General features: G+C 48.2%; 2 protein-coding genes across 3 annotated transcripts; both read right to left on the bottom strand.

Annotated features, from left to right (window-relative positions):
- Positions 1-591: 591 nt before the first annotated feature.
- On the bottom strand, positions 592-9407 carry LOC136946126 (PTB domain-containing engulfment adapter protein 1-like). Of its 2 annotated transcripts, XM_067240351.1 has the most exons (10): positions 9366-9395; positions 9147-9195; positions 6549-6689; positions 6391-6457; positions 6225-6296; positions 3280-3378; positions 2881-3018; positions 2636-2740; positions 819-881; positions 592-733 (listed from the first exon to the last, which is right to left on the bottom strand). In XM_067240351.1, the coding sequence occupies exons 4-10, from the start codon at positions 6436-6438 to the stop codon at positions 725-727; spliced, it is 534 nt and encodes a 177-aa protein (XP_067096452.1). In that variant the 5' UTR covers positions 6439-6457; positions 6549-6689; positions 9147-9195; positions 9366-9395; the 3' UTR covers positions 592-724. The 2 variants fall into 2 exon arrangements, with proteins under 2 accessions (XP_067096452.1, XP_067096451.1); XM_067240350.1 differs by lacking the exon at positions 6549-6689 and having other exon boundaries at positions 9366-9407.
- A 314-nt stretch (positions 9408-9721) lies between these two features.
- On the bottom strand, positions 9722-19965 carry sars1 (seryl-tRNA synthetase 1). Its single transcript, XM_067239487.1, has 11 exons — positions 19800-19965; positions 19168-19238; positions 18045-18128; positions 17792-17950; positions 15858-16001; positions 15611-15766; positions 14623-14844; positions 14372-14501; positions 11203-11360; positions 10953-11082; positions 9722-10192 (listed from the first exon to the last, which is right to left on the bottom strand). The coding sequence occupies exons 1-11, from the start codon at positions 19933-19935 to the stop codon at positions 10029-10031; spliced, it is 1554 nt and encodes a 517-aa protein (XP_067095588.1). The 5' UTR covers positions 19936-19965; the 3' UTR covers positions 9722-10028.
- Positions 19966-20198: the final 233 nt, after the last annotated feature.

Genomic DNA, 20198 nt, shown 5'->3' with positions numbered 1-20198 from the left:
AGTGTGTAAGCGCGATTGACATAACGTGAGGTCGTATTAATTTTTTTACGCGCGAACATTTCGGACACAAATTTCGGACTCGGTGTGCAAAGGCCTTAAAGCAGAGCAGAGTACAATAGAGTCATCATCAATGATGCAAACAACATTTGAGAAAAAACAAAAAAATCTTGTTGCCTTCTGCCTTGCTCCATGGTAGCTTCGTAGACTATCTTACGTTTGTTGTGTGTGATAGCCAGGAAATGAAAAACCACCAAATACAGATTAATACCAAAGTAACAAGCCTGGCTTGAAAATGTAAGAAGTAGAAATTACAGATATTTGTGTAAAAAAATGTAAGGTGTTCAAGTAAAAACTTGTCCAAAAAATAAATTGTGAAGTGAAGTAAAGTACTGATACCAGAAAAATCTACTTAAATACGGTAATGAAGTATATGTACTTCATTACTTCCCATCTCTGCTTTTATATTCTATGCTAGTATATTGTATTGAACAATGTATAATCCAACATCTGTTCATGGATGGGCATTCTCTAGTAATCAGTAACACATGGCAGACAGTTTAACACGGTCAGTGTAAATAAAAGATACCAAGATTTATCTTTCATGACATTCTCTTTATTCATGACATTCTCTTTATTTATTCAGTCATTTAGTCATTTAGCAGACGCTCTTATCCAGAGCGATGCACATGACTATATCTTCTTCTGCCTTGAATCATCATCTTCCTCATTGGGCCTGTGCATGAAGATGGGATCAACATCAATTGTATGTGTTTCTGTGTGTGTGTATGAGTGTGTGAGTGTATGAGTGTGTGACTCACCTCTCCTGTTTGTGCTGCCAGTCTCTTCTTCAACTCAGCGTTCTCCCTCTGGAGGACCTTGTTCTGGAGAAGAGGATCACACTGCCTTAACCCTGCCACAACCCTCTCCTCACCCTGCCATAACCCTGCCACAACCCTCTCCTCACCCTGCCACAACCCTCTCCTCACCCTGCCACAACCCTCTCCTCACCCTGCCACAACCCTCTCCTCACCCTGCAACAACCCTCTCCTCACCCTGCCACAACCCTCTCCTCACCCTGCCATAACCTCATAACTAAGCCCTCGTCCTCCCTCCTGTAGAGCTGTCCTCCCTGACCAGCCCTCGTCCTCTCTCCTGTAGAGCTGTCCTCCCTGACCAGCCCTCGTCCTCCCTCCTGTAGAGCTGTCCTCCCTGACCAGCCCTCGTCCTCTCTCCTGTAGAGCTGTCCTCCCTGACCAGCCCTCGTCCCCTCTCCTGTAGAGCTGTCCTCCCTGACCAGCCCTCGTCCTCTCTCCTGTAGAGCTGTCCTCCCTGACCAGCCCTCGTCCTCTCTCCTGTAGAGCTGTCCTCCCTGACCAGCCCTCGTCCTCTCTCCTGTAGAGAGCTGTCCTCCCTGACCAGCCCTCGTCCTCTCTCCTGTAGAGCTGTCCTCCCTGACCAGCCCTCGTCCTCTCTCCTGTAGAGCTGTCCTCCCTGACCAGCCCTCGTCCTCTCTCCTGTAGAGCTGTCCTCCCTGACCAGCCCTCGTCCTCTCTCCTGTAGAGCTGTCCTCCCTGACCAGCCCCCGTCCTCTCTCCTGTAGAGCTGTCCTCCCTGACCAGCCCCCGTCCTCTCTCCTGTAGAGCTGTCCTCCCTGACCAGCCCCCGTCCTCTCTCCTGTAGAGCTGTCCTCCCTGACCAGCCCTCGTCCTCTCTCCTGTAGAGCTGTCCTCCCTGACCAGCCCTCGTCCTCTCTCCTGTAGAGCTGTCCTCCCTGACCAGCCCTCGTCCTCTCTCCTGTAGAGCTGTCCTCCCTGACCAGCCCCCGTCCTCTCTCCTGTAGAGCTGTCCTCCCTGACCAGCCCTCGTCCTCTCTCCTGTAGAGCTGTCCTCCCTGACCAGCCCCCGTCCTCTCTCCTGTAGAGCTGTCCTCCCTGACCAGCCCTCGTCCTCTCTCCTGTAGAGCTGTCCTCCCTGACCAGCCCCCGTCCTCTCTCCTGTAGAGCTGTCCTCCCTGACCAGATCACAATGCCAGGCTCCCTCTGCTCTCTTCTGCTTCTAGAATGACACGTTCTGCTTCTAGAACCACATGCTCTGCTTCTAAAACCACACGTTCTGCTTGTAGAACCACATGCTCTGCTTCTAGAACCACACATTTTGCTTCTAGAACCACACACTCTGGTTTTAGGACCAGCCTTGGGCTCTGGTTCTGGAACCTTAGAGAAGGTTAGGTTAGGGAGGGTTAGGGTGGGTTAGGGTCAGAGAAGGTTAGGGTGGGTTAAGGTCAGAGAAAGTTAGGTTAGGGACGTTCAGAGAAGGTTAGGTTGGGTTAGGGTTAGAGAAGGTTAGGTCAGAGAAGGTTAGGGTGGGGAGGGTTAGAGAAGGTACGGTGGGGAGGGTTAGAGAAGGTTAGGGTGGGGAGGGTTAGAGAAGGTTAGGGTGGGTTAGGGTTAGAGAAGGTTAGGGTGGAGAGGGTTAGAGAAGGTTAGGGTGGGTTAGGGTTAGAGAAGGTTAGGGTGGGTTAGGGTCAGAGAAGGTTAGGGTGGGGAGGGTTAGAGAAGGTTAGGTTAGGGTGGATTAGAGAAGGTTAGGTTAGGGTGGATTAGAGAAGGTTAGGGTGGGTTAGGGTTTGACCCACCTTGTGTCTTAGGGCCTCCACAACCAGGTCCCGCCCCCCTGGTATGCTCTGCCTCCTCCGGGAGGCCAGGAAGGCATCTCCTATGACGGACACCAGCAGGGGGGTCTGGGGGGGGAGGTCATGGGGAGGTCATCACAAGACTGAATCTATCCGCGGGCAGAATGCTCCCTGTACACTGTAGCTGTTAGCCAGCTCGGCTGGCAGGTGTTATAGCTGGTGGAACAGTGCTGGCGATCAACACTCACAAACTTGCTGCTCTGGAGAAGGTAGCAGTGGTAGGAGTGTGCTGCTGGGTGTCTGGCCACGAAACCCAACACTTTGGGGGAGGAGGGGAGGACGCCACAGAAGGAGACAGAGGGGAGGGGGCATGTATACAGCATGAACTGGGGGGAAGGAAGGAGAGAGGTAGGGAGGGATGGAGGTAGGGAGTAGTGATGGAGGGAGCAGGAGGAGGAGGAATGATGGAGGGAGGGAAGAGGGGAAAGAAGAGACCAGAGGACAAGAAGGTGAAAGACAGAGAAAGAAAGTTATAATCAGTATTTCTGGACTTTATTTCTGGTTTCACACAGCTGGCCACACCCTTCAGACAGAAGACCACTTAACCATCTAACCACACCTATTTTCTGTCTAGCCACACCCCTCACCTTGGATTTGTGCTCCAGGATGTCGATGCTGCTCCCAGACAGGAACAGACACACCTTACTCTTCTTCTGCAGTTTCTCAGTGGAATCTCTCTCTGGAGTCTAAAAAGGAGAGGGTTTGCATATTCCCATCATGTTTGTGTGTGCGTATGTATATGTGTGTATGTATAGTTGTGTGTTTGTGTGTGTATATGTATGTATAGTTGTGTGTTCCCTGAGTTATATTGTTCTGCGCTCTCAAACATATTAAAAAGGAACGGTGATTTCCACAATCCATAGCAGTGTGAATGGGTTGCCGAGATTGTTAGCCATTGAGGGATCACCGCTTGTTTGCTGTTGACAGGTTCCTGAAGCAGCACGGAATCCAACTCCTGGAGTTTCCGGGGGATCCCGAAGAGTGACGTCATCTACCGTTGGGGAAGCCGCAGGGCCGGCCCAAGGCATACGGGTTAAGGCCCCGGCCCTGGGAAGCCGCATCAAGCTAACAGTTCCAGCTACCCTTGGGAGAACTTAAAGACACTGGCCGTGCGTCAAGTTCAAAGTCCGGCTGGGACAAACCTGGTGACCTGGTGCAGCCAGAACAACTTAGAGCTCAATGCTCTTAAGACAGTGGAGATGGTTGTGGACTTCAGGAGGAACACAGCCCCACTCACCCCCATCACCCTGTGTGACTCCCCAGTCAACACTGTGGAGTCCTTCCGCTTCCTGGGCACTATCCTCTCCCAGGACCTCAAGTGGGAACTGAACATCAGCTCCCTCATCAAGAAAGCACAACAGAGGATGTACTTCCTTCGGCAGCTGAAGAAGTTCAACCTGCCAAAGACAATGATGGTGCACTTCTACTCAGCCATCATTGAGTCCATCCTCACCTCCTCCATCACCGTCTGGTACGCTGCTGCCACTGCCAAGGACAAGAGCAGACTGCAGCGTATCATCCGTACTGCTGAGAAGGTGATTGGCTGCAATCTGCCTACCCTCGAGGACCTGCACACCTCGAGGACCCTGAGGCGAGCGAGGAAGATTGTGGCCGACTCCTCCCACCCTGGACACTCCCTGTTTCAGTCACTCCCCTCCGGCAGAAGGCTGCGGTCTATCAGGACCAATACCTCACGCCACAAAAACAGTTTCTTCCCTTCCGCTGTTGGCCTCTTCAACAAGGCCAAGGGACCACACTGACTCAAATGACTTATTGCTTAAAACACTCTGCTTTTGCACTGCACCACAACATGGTATCTTGTACATTTGTATTTTTTGTAATATTTGTATTTTTATATTGTAATTTACGGCAATTTATATTTTATTGTATATTTAATTCTATTCTAATCCCACTTAGTACTGCTAGTTTATGTACCCTTAGTATAGTTAGTCCACATATTTAAATTTTAGGTATATGTTTATTGTATGCACCTTCCTTCCAAAGCAAATTCCTTGTCTGTGCAAACTTTCATGGCGAATAAATCCCTTTCTGATTCTGATTCTGATTCAGACAAGAGAGCTTTCCTCCATCCCTACACCTGGGTGGACTGGTGGTGCAGCCTGACCGATCCAGTCCCTAGTTTGGTCAGGTCCAGATTTCTTTACTTTTGTTCTGACGCTTTTATTTTCTGTTTGTCTGTGTGCCAGCCTGCTTGCCTAGACAGGTGCCAGCATTGGGGGTGGGCTTTATGGGAGCTGCAGGTAGAGGCTTGGTGGTCCTTATGTGCACGTGTGAAGCTTGAAATGCTGTGTGCTATTTGTGTGTAGCTATCTGCATTATTGAGTGCCTATACAATTCCCTCAATCCTGTGTGCGGGTTAGACTTAAATTCCCGGTGAAACCTTTGCTGTGTGACGTTTTGGTGTGCCATATTTCACCCTAGTTGTAAAGACCTAGCCTTCCTGTGTGACCACCATTAGCCCTTCGCTAAACCTGATTGGTAATCCAGGGGTGTTTTATGAATTGAAATAAAAGTGTAATTATTTTTCAAAAAAAAAAAAAAAACCCTGTCTCTGTTGTTGTGTGTCCTGGTTCGCTCGTCAGGTTCGGCGACATGTGTGTGTGTTTATGTATGTATGTGTGTGTATATGTATGTATGTGTGTGTGTGTGTGTGTGTGTATATGTATGTATAGTTGTGTGTGTATCAGTGGCGATTTCTTTAAGACTGCAAGGGAAACTCGGCTTCCCCTAAAATGTCAACAAATTAATGGTCAAATATTAACTATTGTGTTAACATTTTAAATGCGTTAGAACATGTTCATCTCGAAGACGAGTTTGTTCAGCTACATATAGCAGGTCGACTGACTCGATTTCCTATTTTCTCGTAGCGTCACAGTGCATGTCCCTGTTGTCGCCTGGGGTCCAAGGACTTCAATGGGTCTGCTTTGAACAGTTTTTTTCAGTGCTTCGAAACGGTCATTGGATAAACGCTGCGATTATGTCCCGCCCACGGACGCTCGGTGTCTCTGGGGGTGAATGGAGGAGTGGGCTGGCCTGGACGCTGGGCTTCTGCGTGGGGCATTGGAGGGTCTGTCGAAAGACTGCATCTCCTTTTGATTGACAGCGATTTAGTACTATAAATAGTCGCCGAAGCTATTCCAGCTCAGTTCCTTCGCGGATTTTGCAAGTGTAGTCGAAAGACAAACTGCTGCAACCTATTTCTTGGTATTTGCTTGGCAAAATTGCTATCCAATTTTCATCATACATTTCATACAATTATACACCACATTCCTTGTTTGAGTTTAACCTAATTCCCACATTTCCTCCTTCGAGTTTAATATTGTTTCGTTAGATCGTTCGTTCATTTCTTCATACAGTAGGCTATGCTAGTGTCGTAGGGGTGAACGAGCTTCCCCTCTTTGAAAGACCAGCATCCGCCACTGGTGTGTATGTATAGTTGTGTGTGTGTGTGTATGTATGTTTAGTTGTGTGTGTGTGTGTATATATATGTGTGTGTGTAAACAAAGGGCACCGTCAGGCTGTGCCACGCCTCAGTCAGGATCTGCATTCCATCCGGTCGGAACACCTCCACACGCCCTAGGAACTACACACACACACACTAATAAACAGCTGCTTGGATTTACTCAGAATCTCTACTAATGTTTCCTTGTGAGTAGAGTGACTCATGATGTTCTCACCTTCACAGAGAACGAGATCTCATTATCCTCATCAGACACGTCGCTCATCTTCTCTCTTCAGAGGAGCCTGGACCAGACCAGAACAGACCAGCACAACAGCTATTATAACCAGCACAGCCTCATCAGTAATTAGTACAAAACTAAAAATTATGTTTTACCTGGTGAATTATGGTCATTTTGAAAGAAAACTAATTCAAATGACCACCACAACCCTAACTCTACCAATGGTGTTTAGTGATGTCTCGAACAGCAGACCAACAGAGTAGGCATGGGCCGGTATCAGATTTTGACGGTATAACCTTGAGAAAAAATACCACGGTTTCATGTTATCGCGATATTGCATATTACAGATCAAAAGAAATTTACACAATATTGTTTATTTTCCAGCAACATATAAACAATTTGAACAGCAGTCAACATGTCAAGTTAAATAGTTCAATTAGCATGCAAATGCATTTCTGGAAATGCATTTGCATTTTGGTAACCATTTGCTTCCATACAGCGCCTCCACTGGTACATGACAGTTACTGTTCTGTTGATAGTGGTACGCAAGTGTCTCGTGGCAGTTGCATTGGGTGTCTTGCAGCTTTTGTTTACTGTCGTGTAACTGCCCCGCGGCCATTTTAGAATAGGAGAACAGGCTATAAACCTTTATTTAAAAAAATAAGTTAAACTGTTCGTGCTAACTCCAAACCACACTTTTGATGTCTCACTACAAGCTCACCATACAAAGTAGTCGATTTAGACATTATATCGCATATAGTGTAATGGTGTGACTGTAATGTAAAGCAGACTTGTACACACGTAATGAATTAGTAACAATTTTACTCAGAGTAACTGAATTTAAGCGTGCACATGAGCCACCGTTGTAGACTCTCGTCTCTAATGCACATCGTTGTGTTGTTATCAGCGCCTCCTAGTGGCGTATATCATTAATTGTAATAACCGAAGTCAATATAGGTAGCCTACATTTGCATTTCGATACTCTGAGTAAATATAGTTGTTAATAATAGTTCATTATTTTCATATGAAGAACCTTGTCAATAAATGACACCCTATGATTGCAAAAGTACTTTCTGGGTATTATACATATTGGAAACTACAAACTCTCTTGGATACAAATCTGTTTAAATCACCCAGATATCTTTATCACAACTGAAGTTACATCATTTTAAAGTCGACCTGTGTCAAAAAGTGATATGGGAGAAAATCCTTTTGTTCGTAATGACGTTGTGAATGTAAATGTCAGTTTAAGTATAGGCTACATTAATAATTTCTCAGCAAGTTATTTCATTGATCTGTTGTTATGGGCTGCTGCAGCACTCAAAAGAGCAGGCAAACTAAGCATTTGATTTGACATGGCTTGAAAATCTTGCTAGCTGACATGTCCAAAAACCGTTGAAATTAATAGTTTTTCATAAGTAATCATATACTTTGTGTACATTACAATGAAGTTTAGGGTGTTAACTATACAAAACATCAAAAATCTCAATTTGACAGAAAACGATTTTCGATCTTTTATGGCTTATAGCCAACAATGAGCGGCCGCGACATCCACGGGTTTCCGCAGGCCGCCACACATACTTAAACAATTCTATTCTAAAATGGCCGCGGGGCAGTTAGGCTACATGACAGTAAACAAAAGCTGCAAGTCACCCAATGCAACTGCCACGAGACACTTGCGTACCACTATCAACAGAACAGTAACTGTCATGTACCAGTGGAGGCGCTGTCACGTACCACTAGCTACTGTCATGTACCAGCGGAGGCACTGGCATGTACCCCTAGCTACTGTCATGTACCACTCGCTCCACTGTCATGTACCACTAGCTACAGTACAGTACAGTTTCGGTTCTAAGTGCCTCTCTGGATTCCTGCACTTTCCGTCTTTGACGTGACGTTAAAAACAGCTCACACCGCAGCAACGTTATAAGGGGAAAATTAGAGATGTATTGAAACCCTGACTTTTTCAAACCGCGGTATACCTTGAAACCGGCCCATGCCTAAGGAGGAGAGAGGAGAGGAAGAGGAGGAGAGAGGCAGAGGAGGAAGGGAGAAGGAGAGGGAAAGCAGAGGTAAACAGAAAGACTGGAACAACAGATGGTTTATACATCACTTCCCTCAGGGGAGACCTGCCCTGGCACACTTCTGTGTATTCATGTCTCCCTCTCTCTCTCTCCCTCTATCCCCCTCTCCCTCCCCCTCGCCCTCCCTCCCTCCCCCTCCCTCTGTCAGGGTAACAAGGGTAAAACAGGAGTGATCATGGCTGCCTACATGCACTACAGCAAGATCTCAGCAGGGTAAGTCCAGCCAGCCGACTCCTTGAAACCGTGACTTTTTCAAACTGCGGTAACCGGTCCATGCCTACAATCGCTAGTGCTAACAGGTTTAGCAGCTGTGTACTGGAATACCGTGTGTTAATGCATCGATAAGAGTTTAGAGGTCATTGCAATTTCCTTTCTTTTGAGACTTTTCACTAACCCTACTTCACCACATAAAAACCTATTTTTCATTTTTGAATCTGTTCATCAATGTAACACATTCAGCAAAGATAAGTGATTTTTCCAGGATCCTGGGGGTGTTGGAGACAATTGAATAACACATAACAAACACCCCCCTCTCTCTCACATATACACAAACTCACTCATACACTCTCACACATACACACTCCCTCACTCACATATACACACACCCACCCTCTCTCTCACTCTCACCCCCTCACTCTCTCACCCCTCCTCACTCTCTCTCTCTCCCACCTGTCGGTTCCAGCTGGTAGGATTGTCCTTCCTGTTCGTCACTCGGTAGCTGTTGATAAATCAACTTGCATAGTCTTCATTTAGCAAACGCTTTAATCCGAAACTACACATAAATAGCTCATAAAGAAAGTACAGATCATAGTAGTAACAGTATTTTAGTGGTAAGAGTGTATTTTCCAAACACAGTTCAAAACAACCGAACCATAAGTGTGAACGTACCTGTGTGACTGGAAGAGATCTGGGGATGTGGCAACTGGGTAAAGTCTGGAAGAGGTAATGTTTAACCAGGAGACTCTTCCTTATTACTCCTAGCTGATAAGGAGGGGTGAGAGAGTGACGGGAGTCAGGTGGCTGAGCGGTTAGGGAAGCGGGCTAGTAATCTGAAGGTTGCCAGTTCGATTCCCGGCCGTGCCAAATGACGTTGTGTCCTTGGGCAAGGCACTTCACCCTACTTGCCTCGGTGGAATGTCCCTGTACTTACTGTAAGTCGCTCTGGATAAGAGCGTCTGCTAAATGACTAAAATGTAAATGTAAAATGATAAAGATCTCACAATGGGGAAATAACACTCAGAATATTGTTTACTGATGTTTGTGTTTATTTATCATTGTTGTTGACACAGTGAGATCATACAGGTTGTACATACATGGTCCTGACATCCTCTCTACAAGGACCTCTATCAACATGATGATGATGAAGGTAATAACATAAGTGTGTTCCTTCACGATGGAGGGATGTGCTGGGGAGAGGGTCCCTCCTCAGAGGGGGAGGTGAGATAGTGGGAGGAGAGATAGGGGGAGGAGAGATAGGGGGAGGAGAGATAGGAGATGATAAAAGGAGACAGAGAGATTATTTGTGATCTTAACTTCAGTGAACGGACCAGCTTAGGAGCTGCTGACGGACATGTTCTCCACCTGTGAGCTCAGGCCCTGGGCCCCGCCCCCCTGTTTCTTCTTCTTGCCTCCAGATTCCTGCTGCTTCTTCTGCTTCCGGGACACTTCCTGGTCGATGGGAGCCGGCTTCACGAAGGGAATCATCTCTTTCAGACCTGGAGGAGAGGAGGAGGGGTGGAGACGAGAGGAGGAGGAGGAAAGGAGGGGTGGAGACGAGAGGAGGAGGAGAGGAGGGGTGGAGACAAGAGGAGGAGGAGAGGAGGGGTGGAGACGAGAGGAGGAGGAGAGGAGGGGTGGAGACGAGAGGAGGAGGAGAGGTGGCGACGAGAGGAGGAGAGAAGGGGTGGAGACGAGAGGAGAGGAGGCGACGAGAGGAGGAGAGAAGGGGTGGAGACGAGAGGAGGAGGGGTGGAGACGAGAGGAGGAGGAGTGGTGTAGACGAGGAGGAGGAGAGGAGGGGTGGAGACGAGAGGAGGAGGAGTGGTGTAGACGAGGAGGAGGAGAGGAGGGGTGGAGACGAGAGGAGGAGACGAGAGGAGGAGAGGAGGTATGGAGATGAGAGGAGGAGGAGTGGTGGAAACGCGAGGAGGAGGAGAGGAGGGGTGGAGACGAGAGGAGGAGGAGAGGAGGGGTGGAGACAAGAGGAGGATAGGAGGGGTGGAGACGAGAGGAGGATAGGAGGGGTGGAGACGAGAGGAGGAGGAGAGGAGGAGGGGTGGAGACGAGAGGAGGAGACGAGAAAAGAGATGGGGAAGAGGAGAGGAGGGAGTAGTATTAATAACCTCATCCTGTTTATAAGTGTGAGTGTGTCTACATGTATATGAGTGTGTCTCCATGTATATGAGTGTGTGTGTGAGTGTTTCTACATGTATATGAGTGTGTGTGTGTGTGTGTGTGTGTAGATGAGTGTCTCACCAGGGGGCATGTAGTCCCTGAGTGTCTCTGGTACGGTGACTCCCTCGTCTGTCTGGTAGTTCTCCAGAATGGCACACATCACACGCGTGGTCGCACACATGGTGGCATTCAGCATGTGCACAAAGTCTACCTGCACACACACACACACACACACACACACACACAGGTGAATACACATATAGGTGTATACATACACACAGGTGTATACATGCACACACACACAGGTGAATACCCACACCAAACCCCCCACCTTGTCCATCATCTTCTTGGTCTGGCCGTAGCGGATGCGAAGGCGGCGTGCCTGGTAGTCGGTGCAGTTGGAGCAGGAGACGAGCTCCCTGAAGGCCACGGAGCCGGGGAACCAGGCCTCCAGGTCCAGCTTCTTACTGGCAGCGTGGTTCAACGCTCCTGCAACACGGACAACACACTGTTACACAACACATACTCACAATATGTACTGAGAAATAATATGACTGATATATACTAATATACAATATGACATACAGTATAGTACCTACTGTCGAATTTATTACACCAAATCAAAACTGTCCAAAATATATCCATACATGGATGCCAGGTGTGACTGCAGGACTTCAGCAGACATGGCTCACATGTTTTGTCCAAAGTTAAGTGACTTCTGGTCAACTGTTTGCAAAATCTTAAATGAAGCATTTGACACAATTGTGAGGCCGAATGCAGAAATTGCCATTTTTGGTGTATTAGTAAGTGAGGGTTAGGGTCTTAATGTCCACTAATAAGAAAAACGCATTTGCTTTTGTCTCTCTGGTGGCTTGTAGAAGGATAGTACTGGAGTGGAAATCTCCTCAACCACCGAATGCGTCAGTCTGGCTTAATGACCTGATGCTATTCCTAACAGTAGCACTTTCTATTTTGAAATGTTTCATTTTGCTTAAAATGTTTTAGTTTGGTAGCTCAGTGAAGCACTTAAAAGATTTTTTTTTATATATACAGTTAGGTCCATAAGTATTTGGACATTGACACAATTTTCATCATTTTGGCTCTGTATACCACCACAATGGATTTGAAATGAAACAATCAAGATGTGCTTTAAGTGCAGACTTTCAGCTTTAATTTCAGGGTATTTACATCCAAATCAGGTGAACGGTGTAGGAATTACAATACATTTTATATGTGCCCCCCCCTTTTTATGGGACCAAAAGTAATTGGACAATTGGCTGCTCAGCTGTTCCATGGCCAGGTGTATGTTATTCCCTCATAAAGGGAGTTCGTTATTTCATTGACAAGGAGCAGATAAAAGGTCTAGAGTTCATTTCAAGTATGGTATTTGTGTTTGGAATCTGTTGCTGTCAACTCTCAATATGAAGTCCAAAGAGCTGTCACCATCAGTGAAGCAAGCCATCGTTAGGCTGAAAAATCAAAACAAACCTATCAGAGAGATAGCAAAAACATTAGGTGTGGCCAAATCAACTGTTTGGTACATTCTTAAAAAGAAAGAACGCACTGGTGAGCTCAGCAACACCAAAAGACCCGGAAGACCACGGAAAACAACTGTGGTGGATGACAGAAGAATTCTTTCCCTGGTGAAGAAAAACCCCTTCACAACAGTTGGCCAGATCAAGAACACTCTCCAGGAGGTAGGCGTATCTGTGTCAAAGTCAACAATTAAGAGAAGACTTCACCAGAGTAAATACAGAGGGTTCACCACAAGATGTAAACCATTGGTGAGTCTCAAAAACAGGAAGACCAGGTTAGAGTTTGCCAAAAAAACATCTAAAAGAGCCTGTACAGTTCTGGAACAACATCCTATGGAAAGATGAGACCAAGATCAACTTGTACCAGAATGATGGGAAGAGAAGAGTATGGAGAAGGGAAGGAACTGCTCATGATCCAAAGCATGCCACCTCATCAGTGAAGCATGGTGGAGGTAGTGTTATGGCGAGGGCATGTATGGCTGCCAATGGAACTGGTTCCCTTGTATTTATCGATGATGTGACTGCTGACAAAAGCAGTAGGATGAATTCTGAAGTGTTTCGGGCAATATTATCTGCTCAGATTCAGCCAAATGCTTCAGAACTCATAGGACGGCGCTTCACAGTGCAGATGGACAATGACCCGAAGCATACTGCGAAAGCAACCAAAGAGTTTTTTAAGGCAAAGAAGTGGAATGTTCTGCGATGGCCAAGTCAATCACCTGACCTAAATCAAATTGAGCATGCATTTCACTTGCTTAAGACAAAACTGAAGGGAAAATGCCCCAAGAACAAGCAGGAACTGAAGACAGTTGCAGTAGAGGCCTGGCAGAGACTTCAGGCTGTCATTGACTGCAAAGGATTTGCAACCAAGTATTAAAAGTGACAATTAGATTTATGATTATGTTAGTTTGTCCAATTATTTTTGGTCCCTTAAAAAGGGGGGGGGCACATATAAAATGTGTTGTAATTCCTACACCGTTCACCTGATTTGGATGTAAATACCCTGAAATTAAAGCTGAAAGTCTGCACTTAAAGCACATCTTGATTGTTTCATTTCAAATCCATTGTGGTGGTATACAGAGCCAAAATGATGAAAATTGTGTCAATGTCCAAATACTTATGGACCTAACTGTATATACAGTATGATTGTGCTTCAAATAAAAAATATATTTACCTACACCTTATTCTTGTTTAAGATCATTTACATAATATATATGAATGTATATGGAGCGTGATAAAAAGGTGACCTTGAAATTGTGGCGATGCAAGGAAAAATTTGGGTGCACCTGAATTTTGTGCTGGTGCACCTAAATAAAAAAGTTAGGCGCACCAGTGCAACCAAGGCAACAAGTTAGTCTGGAGCCCTGGCACAGTATGTTCTGTAGCTACTATTGCACTAAATCGTAACACTTGAATACGTTATGCAAATATGCAACTTGTTTGTTGAAATGTTAATAAATGGGAGCTTCCTCAAGCAGCCATCTCTTTCCCGACAATCCCCTCTGTGCACGAACCCTTACATACGGTAATTAAACATTAAAACACCTGCGGCTTATAGTCCAGTGCGGTTTATATATGTACACATCATTCAATTTAGCTGCTGCGGCTTATATTCAGGTGCGCCTTATAGTCCGAAAATTACGGTACTGTTTATATTATGTGTTATAATGCTGGTGTTGGATGTGTGTCTGTGTGTGTTGGGGGGAGTATGTTGTGTGTGCGCACCACACGTGTTGATGCGTGTGTGACGCCCTGGGCTGGAGCCCCAGTGACGCCCTGGGCTGGAGCCCCAGTGACGCCCTGGGCTGGAGCCCCAGTGACGCCCTGGGCTGGAGCCCCAGTGATGCCCTGGGCTGGAGCCCCAGTGACGCCCTGGGCTGGAGCCCCAGTGTTCCAGCACATACTAGGGAACATTGGGTGTGTGTATTGGGTGTGTGTGAGTGTTGGGTGAGTGTGTGTACGTACCAGAGACGATGTTGACGATACGGTAGGGAATACCCAGAGACTGGTAGAACTCCTCTGCTGTGCCGATCATCTCATCAAACATTTCCCACGACTTGTTATCATGAGGAGACGCATAGACAAACTGCTCGATCTGGGGAGGGGAAGGAGAGGTTCAGTATGTAAATGTTACATGTTCACAATTTAGTATTTTTTGTACAAAGGCCTCTAATCACCAGTGTGAACCATGACTAATAACAGCCTCCCCTCCTCACCTTCTCAAACTGGTGGACTCTGAAGATGCCCCGGGTGTCACGCCCATGCGAGCCCACTTCCTGTCTGAAGCAGGTGGAGAAGCCGGCATATCTGATTGGCAGATCCTCAGGCTTCAGCCACTCATCTCGCAGGAAGGCTGCGATTGGCTGCTCCGAGGTGGCGATCAGGTACTTCTCATCAATGCTGCTGTCCTCCGACTTCTCACTGCCCTTCCCTATCACCTGGGGGGAGGAGGGGGAGGAGAGGTTAGGTATAGGGAGTCAGGTGGCTGAGCGGTTAGGGAATCGGGCTAGTAATCTGAAGGTTGCCAGTTCGATTCCCGGCCATGTCAAATGACGTTGTGTCCTTGGGCAAGGCACTTCACCCTACTTGCCTCGGGGGGAATGTCCCTGTACTTACTGTAAGTCGCTCTGGATAAGAGCGTCTGCTAAATGACTAAATGTCTAAATGTATACTAGTCAGCAGTCAGGACTATCACCTGGGGGGAGGAAGAGAGGTTAGGTATACTAGTCAGCAGTCAGGACTATCACCTGGGGGGAGGAGGAGGAGGAGGAGAGGTTAGGTATACTAGTCAGCAGTCAGGACTATCATCTGGGGGGAGGAGGGGGAGGAGAGGTTAGGTATACTAGTCAGCAGTCAGGACTATCACCTGGGGGGAGGAGGGGGAGGAGAGGTTAGGTATACTAGTCAGCAGTCAGGACTATCACCTGGGGGGAGGAGGAGAGGTTAGGTATACTAGTCAGCAGTCAGGACTATCACCTGGGGGGAGGAGGGGGAGGAGAGGTTAGGTATACTAGTCAGCAGTCGTAGAGACATGATTAGTTACATGGTCGTCAGGACTCCTACCTTCTAGAGTTACGGGGCTAGTTACGGGGCTAGGTACGGGGCTAGGTACGGGGCTAGGTACGGGGCTAGGTACGGGGCTAGTTACGGGGCTAGTTACGGGGCTAGGTACTGGGTTAGTTACGAGGTCGTCAGGGCTCCTACCTTGTAGAGTTCGTCGTCAAACTGGCTGAGCTGGGCGACCTCCTGCATGACCTCCTTCCTCATGAAGAAGGGTGTGTAGAGGGGCGTGTACTGCTTACTGTAGAGCACCCGCAGAGCGTAGCTGATCAGAGCTTGCTCCAAGAACACCAGCGGGCCCTGCAGGGGGGGGGGGGGGGGGGGGGGTATGAGTGTGTGTGTATCCATTGTGTGTGTGTGTGTGTGTGTGTGTATGTGTGTGTGTGTGTACCTTGAGGAAGTAGCCCCTGCTGCCAGCCACCACGGCCCCCTTCTCCCCCTCGTACCCGTCGATCATCACCACCAGGTCCACGTGGGAGTACTTCTTCTGCACGGAGCAATCCCCCCACGTCCTCTCCACGCGGTTATCTGCATCCTGCCAACACACACACTTTAATATATACACACACACACACACAGCTACACACACCAGCACCAGAGATGGGAAGAAATACTGTATTTAAGTAGATTTTTTTTAATAGATTTTTTTCACTGTTTGTGGGAAAACACTTTTGGAAAAAAACATTGGTTGATTTATTAATTTTTGGGAGAAAAAGAGGGTACGTTATGGATGAGGCAGACAGAGTTAGTGATGTCGACATGACTGAGAATAAAGACATTACTGATCACCCATGGCCATATGAGGGAGATGTTTGAAATTATCTGCGTCAAAAAGGATTCCTGGCGAATGTGCTGCGTGTCTATAGTTTCTTTTTGAATTAATACGATTTGAACAGCAGTTACCAGCATGACACCAAAACAAGTAGTTATAATGGCTACTTTTTACTTAAGTATATGTCAGAGCCCACACACAGTGATGAAGTGTAGTCAGTACTTCAACTTTTACCAGAGTCTCTTTAAACATGAGTATCTGTACTTCTATTTGAGTGAAGGATGTGTGTACTGTACCACCAAGAAGAGAAGAGGAGATTGGGGAGGAACAGAAGATGAGGGGGCGGGGAGGAACAGGAGATGAGGGAGGGGGAGGAAGAGGAGATGAGAGAGGGGGAGGAAGAGAAGATGGAGGAGGGAGGGGGAGGAAGAGGAGATGGATGAGGGAGGGGGAGGAAGAGAAGATGGATGAGGGAGGGGGAGGAAGAGGAGATGGATGAGGGAGGGGGAGGAAGAGAAGATGGATGAGGGAGGGGGAGGAAGAGGAGATAAGGGAGGGGGAGGAAGAGGAGATGGAGGAGGGAGGGGGAGGAAGAGGAGATGGAGGAGGGAGGGGGAGGAAGAGGGGGAGGAAGAGGAGATGGAGGAGGGAGGGGGAGGAAGAGAAGATGAAGGAGGGAGGGGGAGGAAGAGAAGATGGAGGAGGGAGGGGGAGGAAGAGAAGATGGAGGAGGGAGGGGGAGGAAGAGAAGATGGAGGAGGGAGGGGGACGAAGAGAAGATGGGGGAGGGAGGGGGAGGAAGAGAAGATGGAGGAGGGGGAGGAAGAGGAGATGGAGGAGGGAGGAGGGAGGAAGAGGAGATGGAGGAGGGAGGGGGAGGAAGAGGAGATGGAGGAGGGAGGGGGAGGAAGAGGAGATGGAGGAGGGAGGGGGAGGAAGAGGAGATGGAGGAGGGAGGGGGAGGAAGAGGAGATGGAGGAGGGAGGGGGAGGAAGAGGAGATGGAGGAGGAGGAAGAGGAGATGGAGGAGGGAGGGGGAGGAAGAGGCGATGGAGGAGGGAGGGGGAGGAAGAGGAGATGAGGGAGGGGAGGAAGAGGAGATGAGGGAGGGGGAGGAAGAGGAGATGGAGGAGGGAGGGTGAGGGGGAGGAAGAGGAGATGGAGGAGGGAGGGGGGTGAGGGGGAGGAGATGGAGGAGGGAGGGGGGTGAGGAGATGGAGGAGGGAGGGGGAGGAAGAGGAGATGGAGGAGGGAGGGAGGTGAGGGGGAGGATATGGAGGAGGGTGAGGGGATGAAGAGAAAAGGAGATGAGAGAGGGGGACGAAGAGGAGACGAGGGAGGGTGAGGGGGAGGAGATGGAGGAGGGGGAGGAAGAGGAGATGGAGGAGGGAGGGTGAGGAAGAGGAGATGGAGGAGGGGGAGGAAGAGAAGGGGGAGGAGATGGAGGGTGAGGGGAGGAAGAGAAGAGGAGGGAGGGAGGGGGAGGAAGAGAAAAGGAGATGAGAGAGGGGGAGGAAGAGGGGATGAGGGACGGAGGGGGAGGAGAGTCAGACCTCGTCGTTGCTGATGGGTACGGAGGGGTGCAGCAGGTTACCGATCTCTCTCAGGTACTCAAAGCGCTCGGCCTCCAGCCTCAACCGCTCGCTGTCACTGCGCTGCACAGCCTCGTCCACCAGCGCACGAACACGCTTGATCTGAGACACGGTCAGGGCCTGGGGGTTCAGGGGGGGGGGGGGGTGTAAGTGTGTATGTTTCTATGTGTGTATATGCGTATATATGTATTCATATATATGTGTGTGTACATACTGAGAGTGTTTCAGCATTCAGGGCCTCCAGGTTCTGAGCATCTTCAGGAACAGAATCATCATCCTCCCCCACTGGCTCCTTCTTCTACTCACACACACACACACAGGTACACACGCACACACACACACACACAGGTACACACACACACACACAGGTACACACACACACACACACACACACAGGTACACACACACACACACACACACACACACAGGTACACACACACACAGGTACACACACACACACACACACACACACACACACACACACACACACACACACACACAGGTACACGCACACACACACACACACACAGGTACACGCACACACACACACAGGTACACACACACACACACACAGGTACACACACACACACACACACACACACAGGTACACGCACACACACACACACACACACACACACAGGTACACGCACACACACACACAGGTACACGCACACACACACACAGGTACACGCACACACACACACAGGTACACGCACACACACACAGGTACACACACACACACACACAGGTACACGCACACACACACACAGGTACACACACACACACACACACACACACACACACACACACAGGTACACGCACACACACACATAGATACACGCACACACACACACACACAGGTACACGCACACACACACACACACACAGGTACACGCACAGACACACACAGGTACACGCACAGACACACATAGATACACGCACACACACACACACACAGGTACACGCACACACACACATAGATACACGCACACACACACACACACACAGGTACACGCACAGACACACATAGATACACACACACACACACACACACAGGTACACACACACACACACACAGGTACACGCACAGACACACATAGATACACACACACACACACACACAGGTACACGCACAGACACACATAGATACACACACACACACACACACACACAGGTACACGCACAGACACACACAGGTACACGCACAGACACACACACACACATAGATGCACGCACGCACATACACAGTATTAACACACACTCCTGCTCCCCTCGCAGTGGGGAGATGATGGGTTCCAAGAGCCAGCATGTTAAACTAAGGGGAGGTGAGGCCCTACCTTCATCTTCTCTCCGATGCTTTTGCTGCACAGGTTTTTTGCCTTGTTCAGGTTGTCTGCAGTGAAGCGACCTGGGGGTGGCGGGTGGGAGCAGATGTAAGGGGTGGGGGGAAAGTGATCACTCAGCATCTTGAAAACAGCCCAATGCGTTCTCATTAATTTAGCTTCATACTAATGATGGGAAACGGATACCATGCTAGCTTCATAAACAAATACAGGTGTAGATTAACTATAGTGTCGTGTACTTGATGACAATATTGCCGTTGTTAGACGGCTCCACGGCGCTACGGGGCGAGGTTTGACAGCGACAAGGCAGGAAGGGATTGCATCAGATTGTGAATTGGATGACGTACCGTATGGTTGTTCACACACCGACCATAGTAGCTAGATGGTTAGCTAGTTGGCTAAGTCACTACCAAGTTCACGGCCAATTGCAGAAACACCCCGGTATACGATCAGGATATAACGTTGTTCTCATTTTTAGGCACATCACATGTGGCCATCATAAACTAGCGTCACTAGGCAGATACAACTTCCATGCCATGCGGACTCATATTCAATGAATGGTGGTTTGTTAGCTAGCTAACACGCTAGCTACACCGAACGTTAGCCAGCTTGATGGTGGAACTTACATTTTCTCCATTCTGTATCTGCTTCAATAAGTTTATCCACAAGCGTCACATCTTTGAATCTCTTTCTTTGCGTCTCTCTGACCACTTCAGGATCGCCGCCTTTGTCGGTCCGAAACAGGTCCAAGTCGAGCACCATGATTGCACGCTGGTGCGTCTGCTCACGAGAGAACCGAGAGCGGAAAGAGAGGAGCCGGTGAGAAACGTAGTCCTTCTGGCAAGCCAATCAAAATGTTTTGTCTTGACATGCGGAATTTTATTTTCGGGTTGCCTACAGACAGGATTTTATAATAAACACTTGTTCAGAAAGGCTGCTTTAGTGCCGGCGGAAGACTCTTTCTTTACAAGTATTTTTATAATTATAATATAATTTATATAACTGTAAAATCTATACTATAATGC

This window comes from Osmerus mordax, chromosome 7 (assembly GCF_038355195.1).
Source record: "Osmerus mordax isolate fOsmMor3 chromosome 7, fOsmMor3.pri, whole genome shotgun sequence".
NCBI classification, from domain to species: Eukaryota; Metazoa; Chordata; class Actinopteri; order Osmeriformes; family Osmeridae; genus Osmerus; species Osmerus mordax.
Note: the sequence above shows the minus strand (reverse complement) of the source record. Positions and strands in the feature narration are given on the sequence as shown.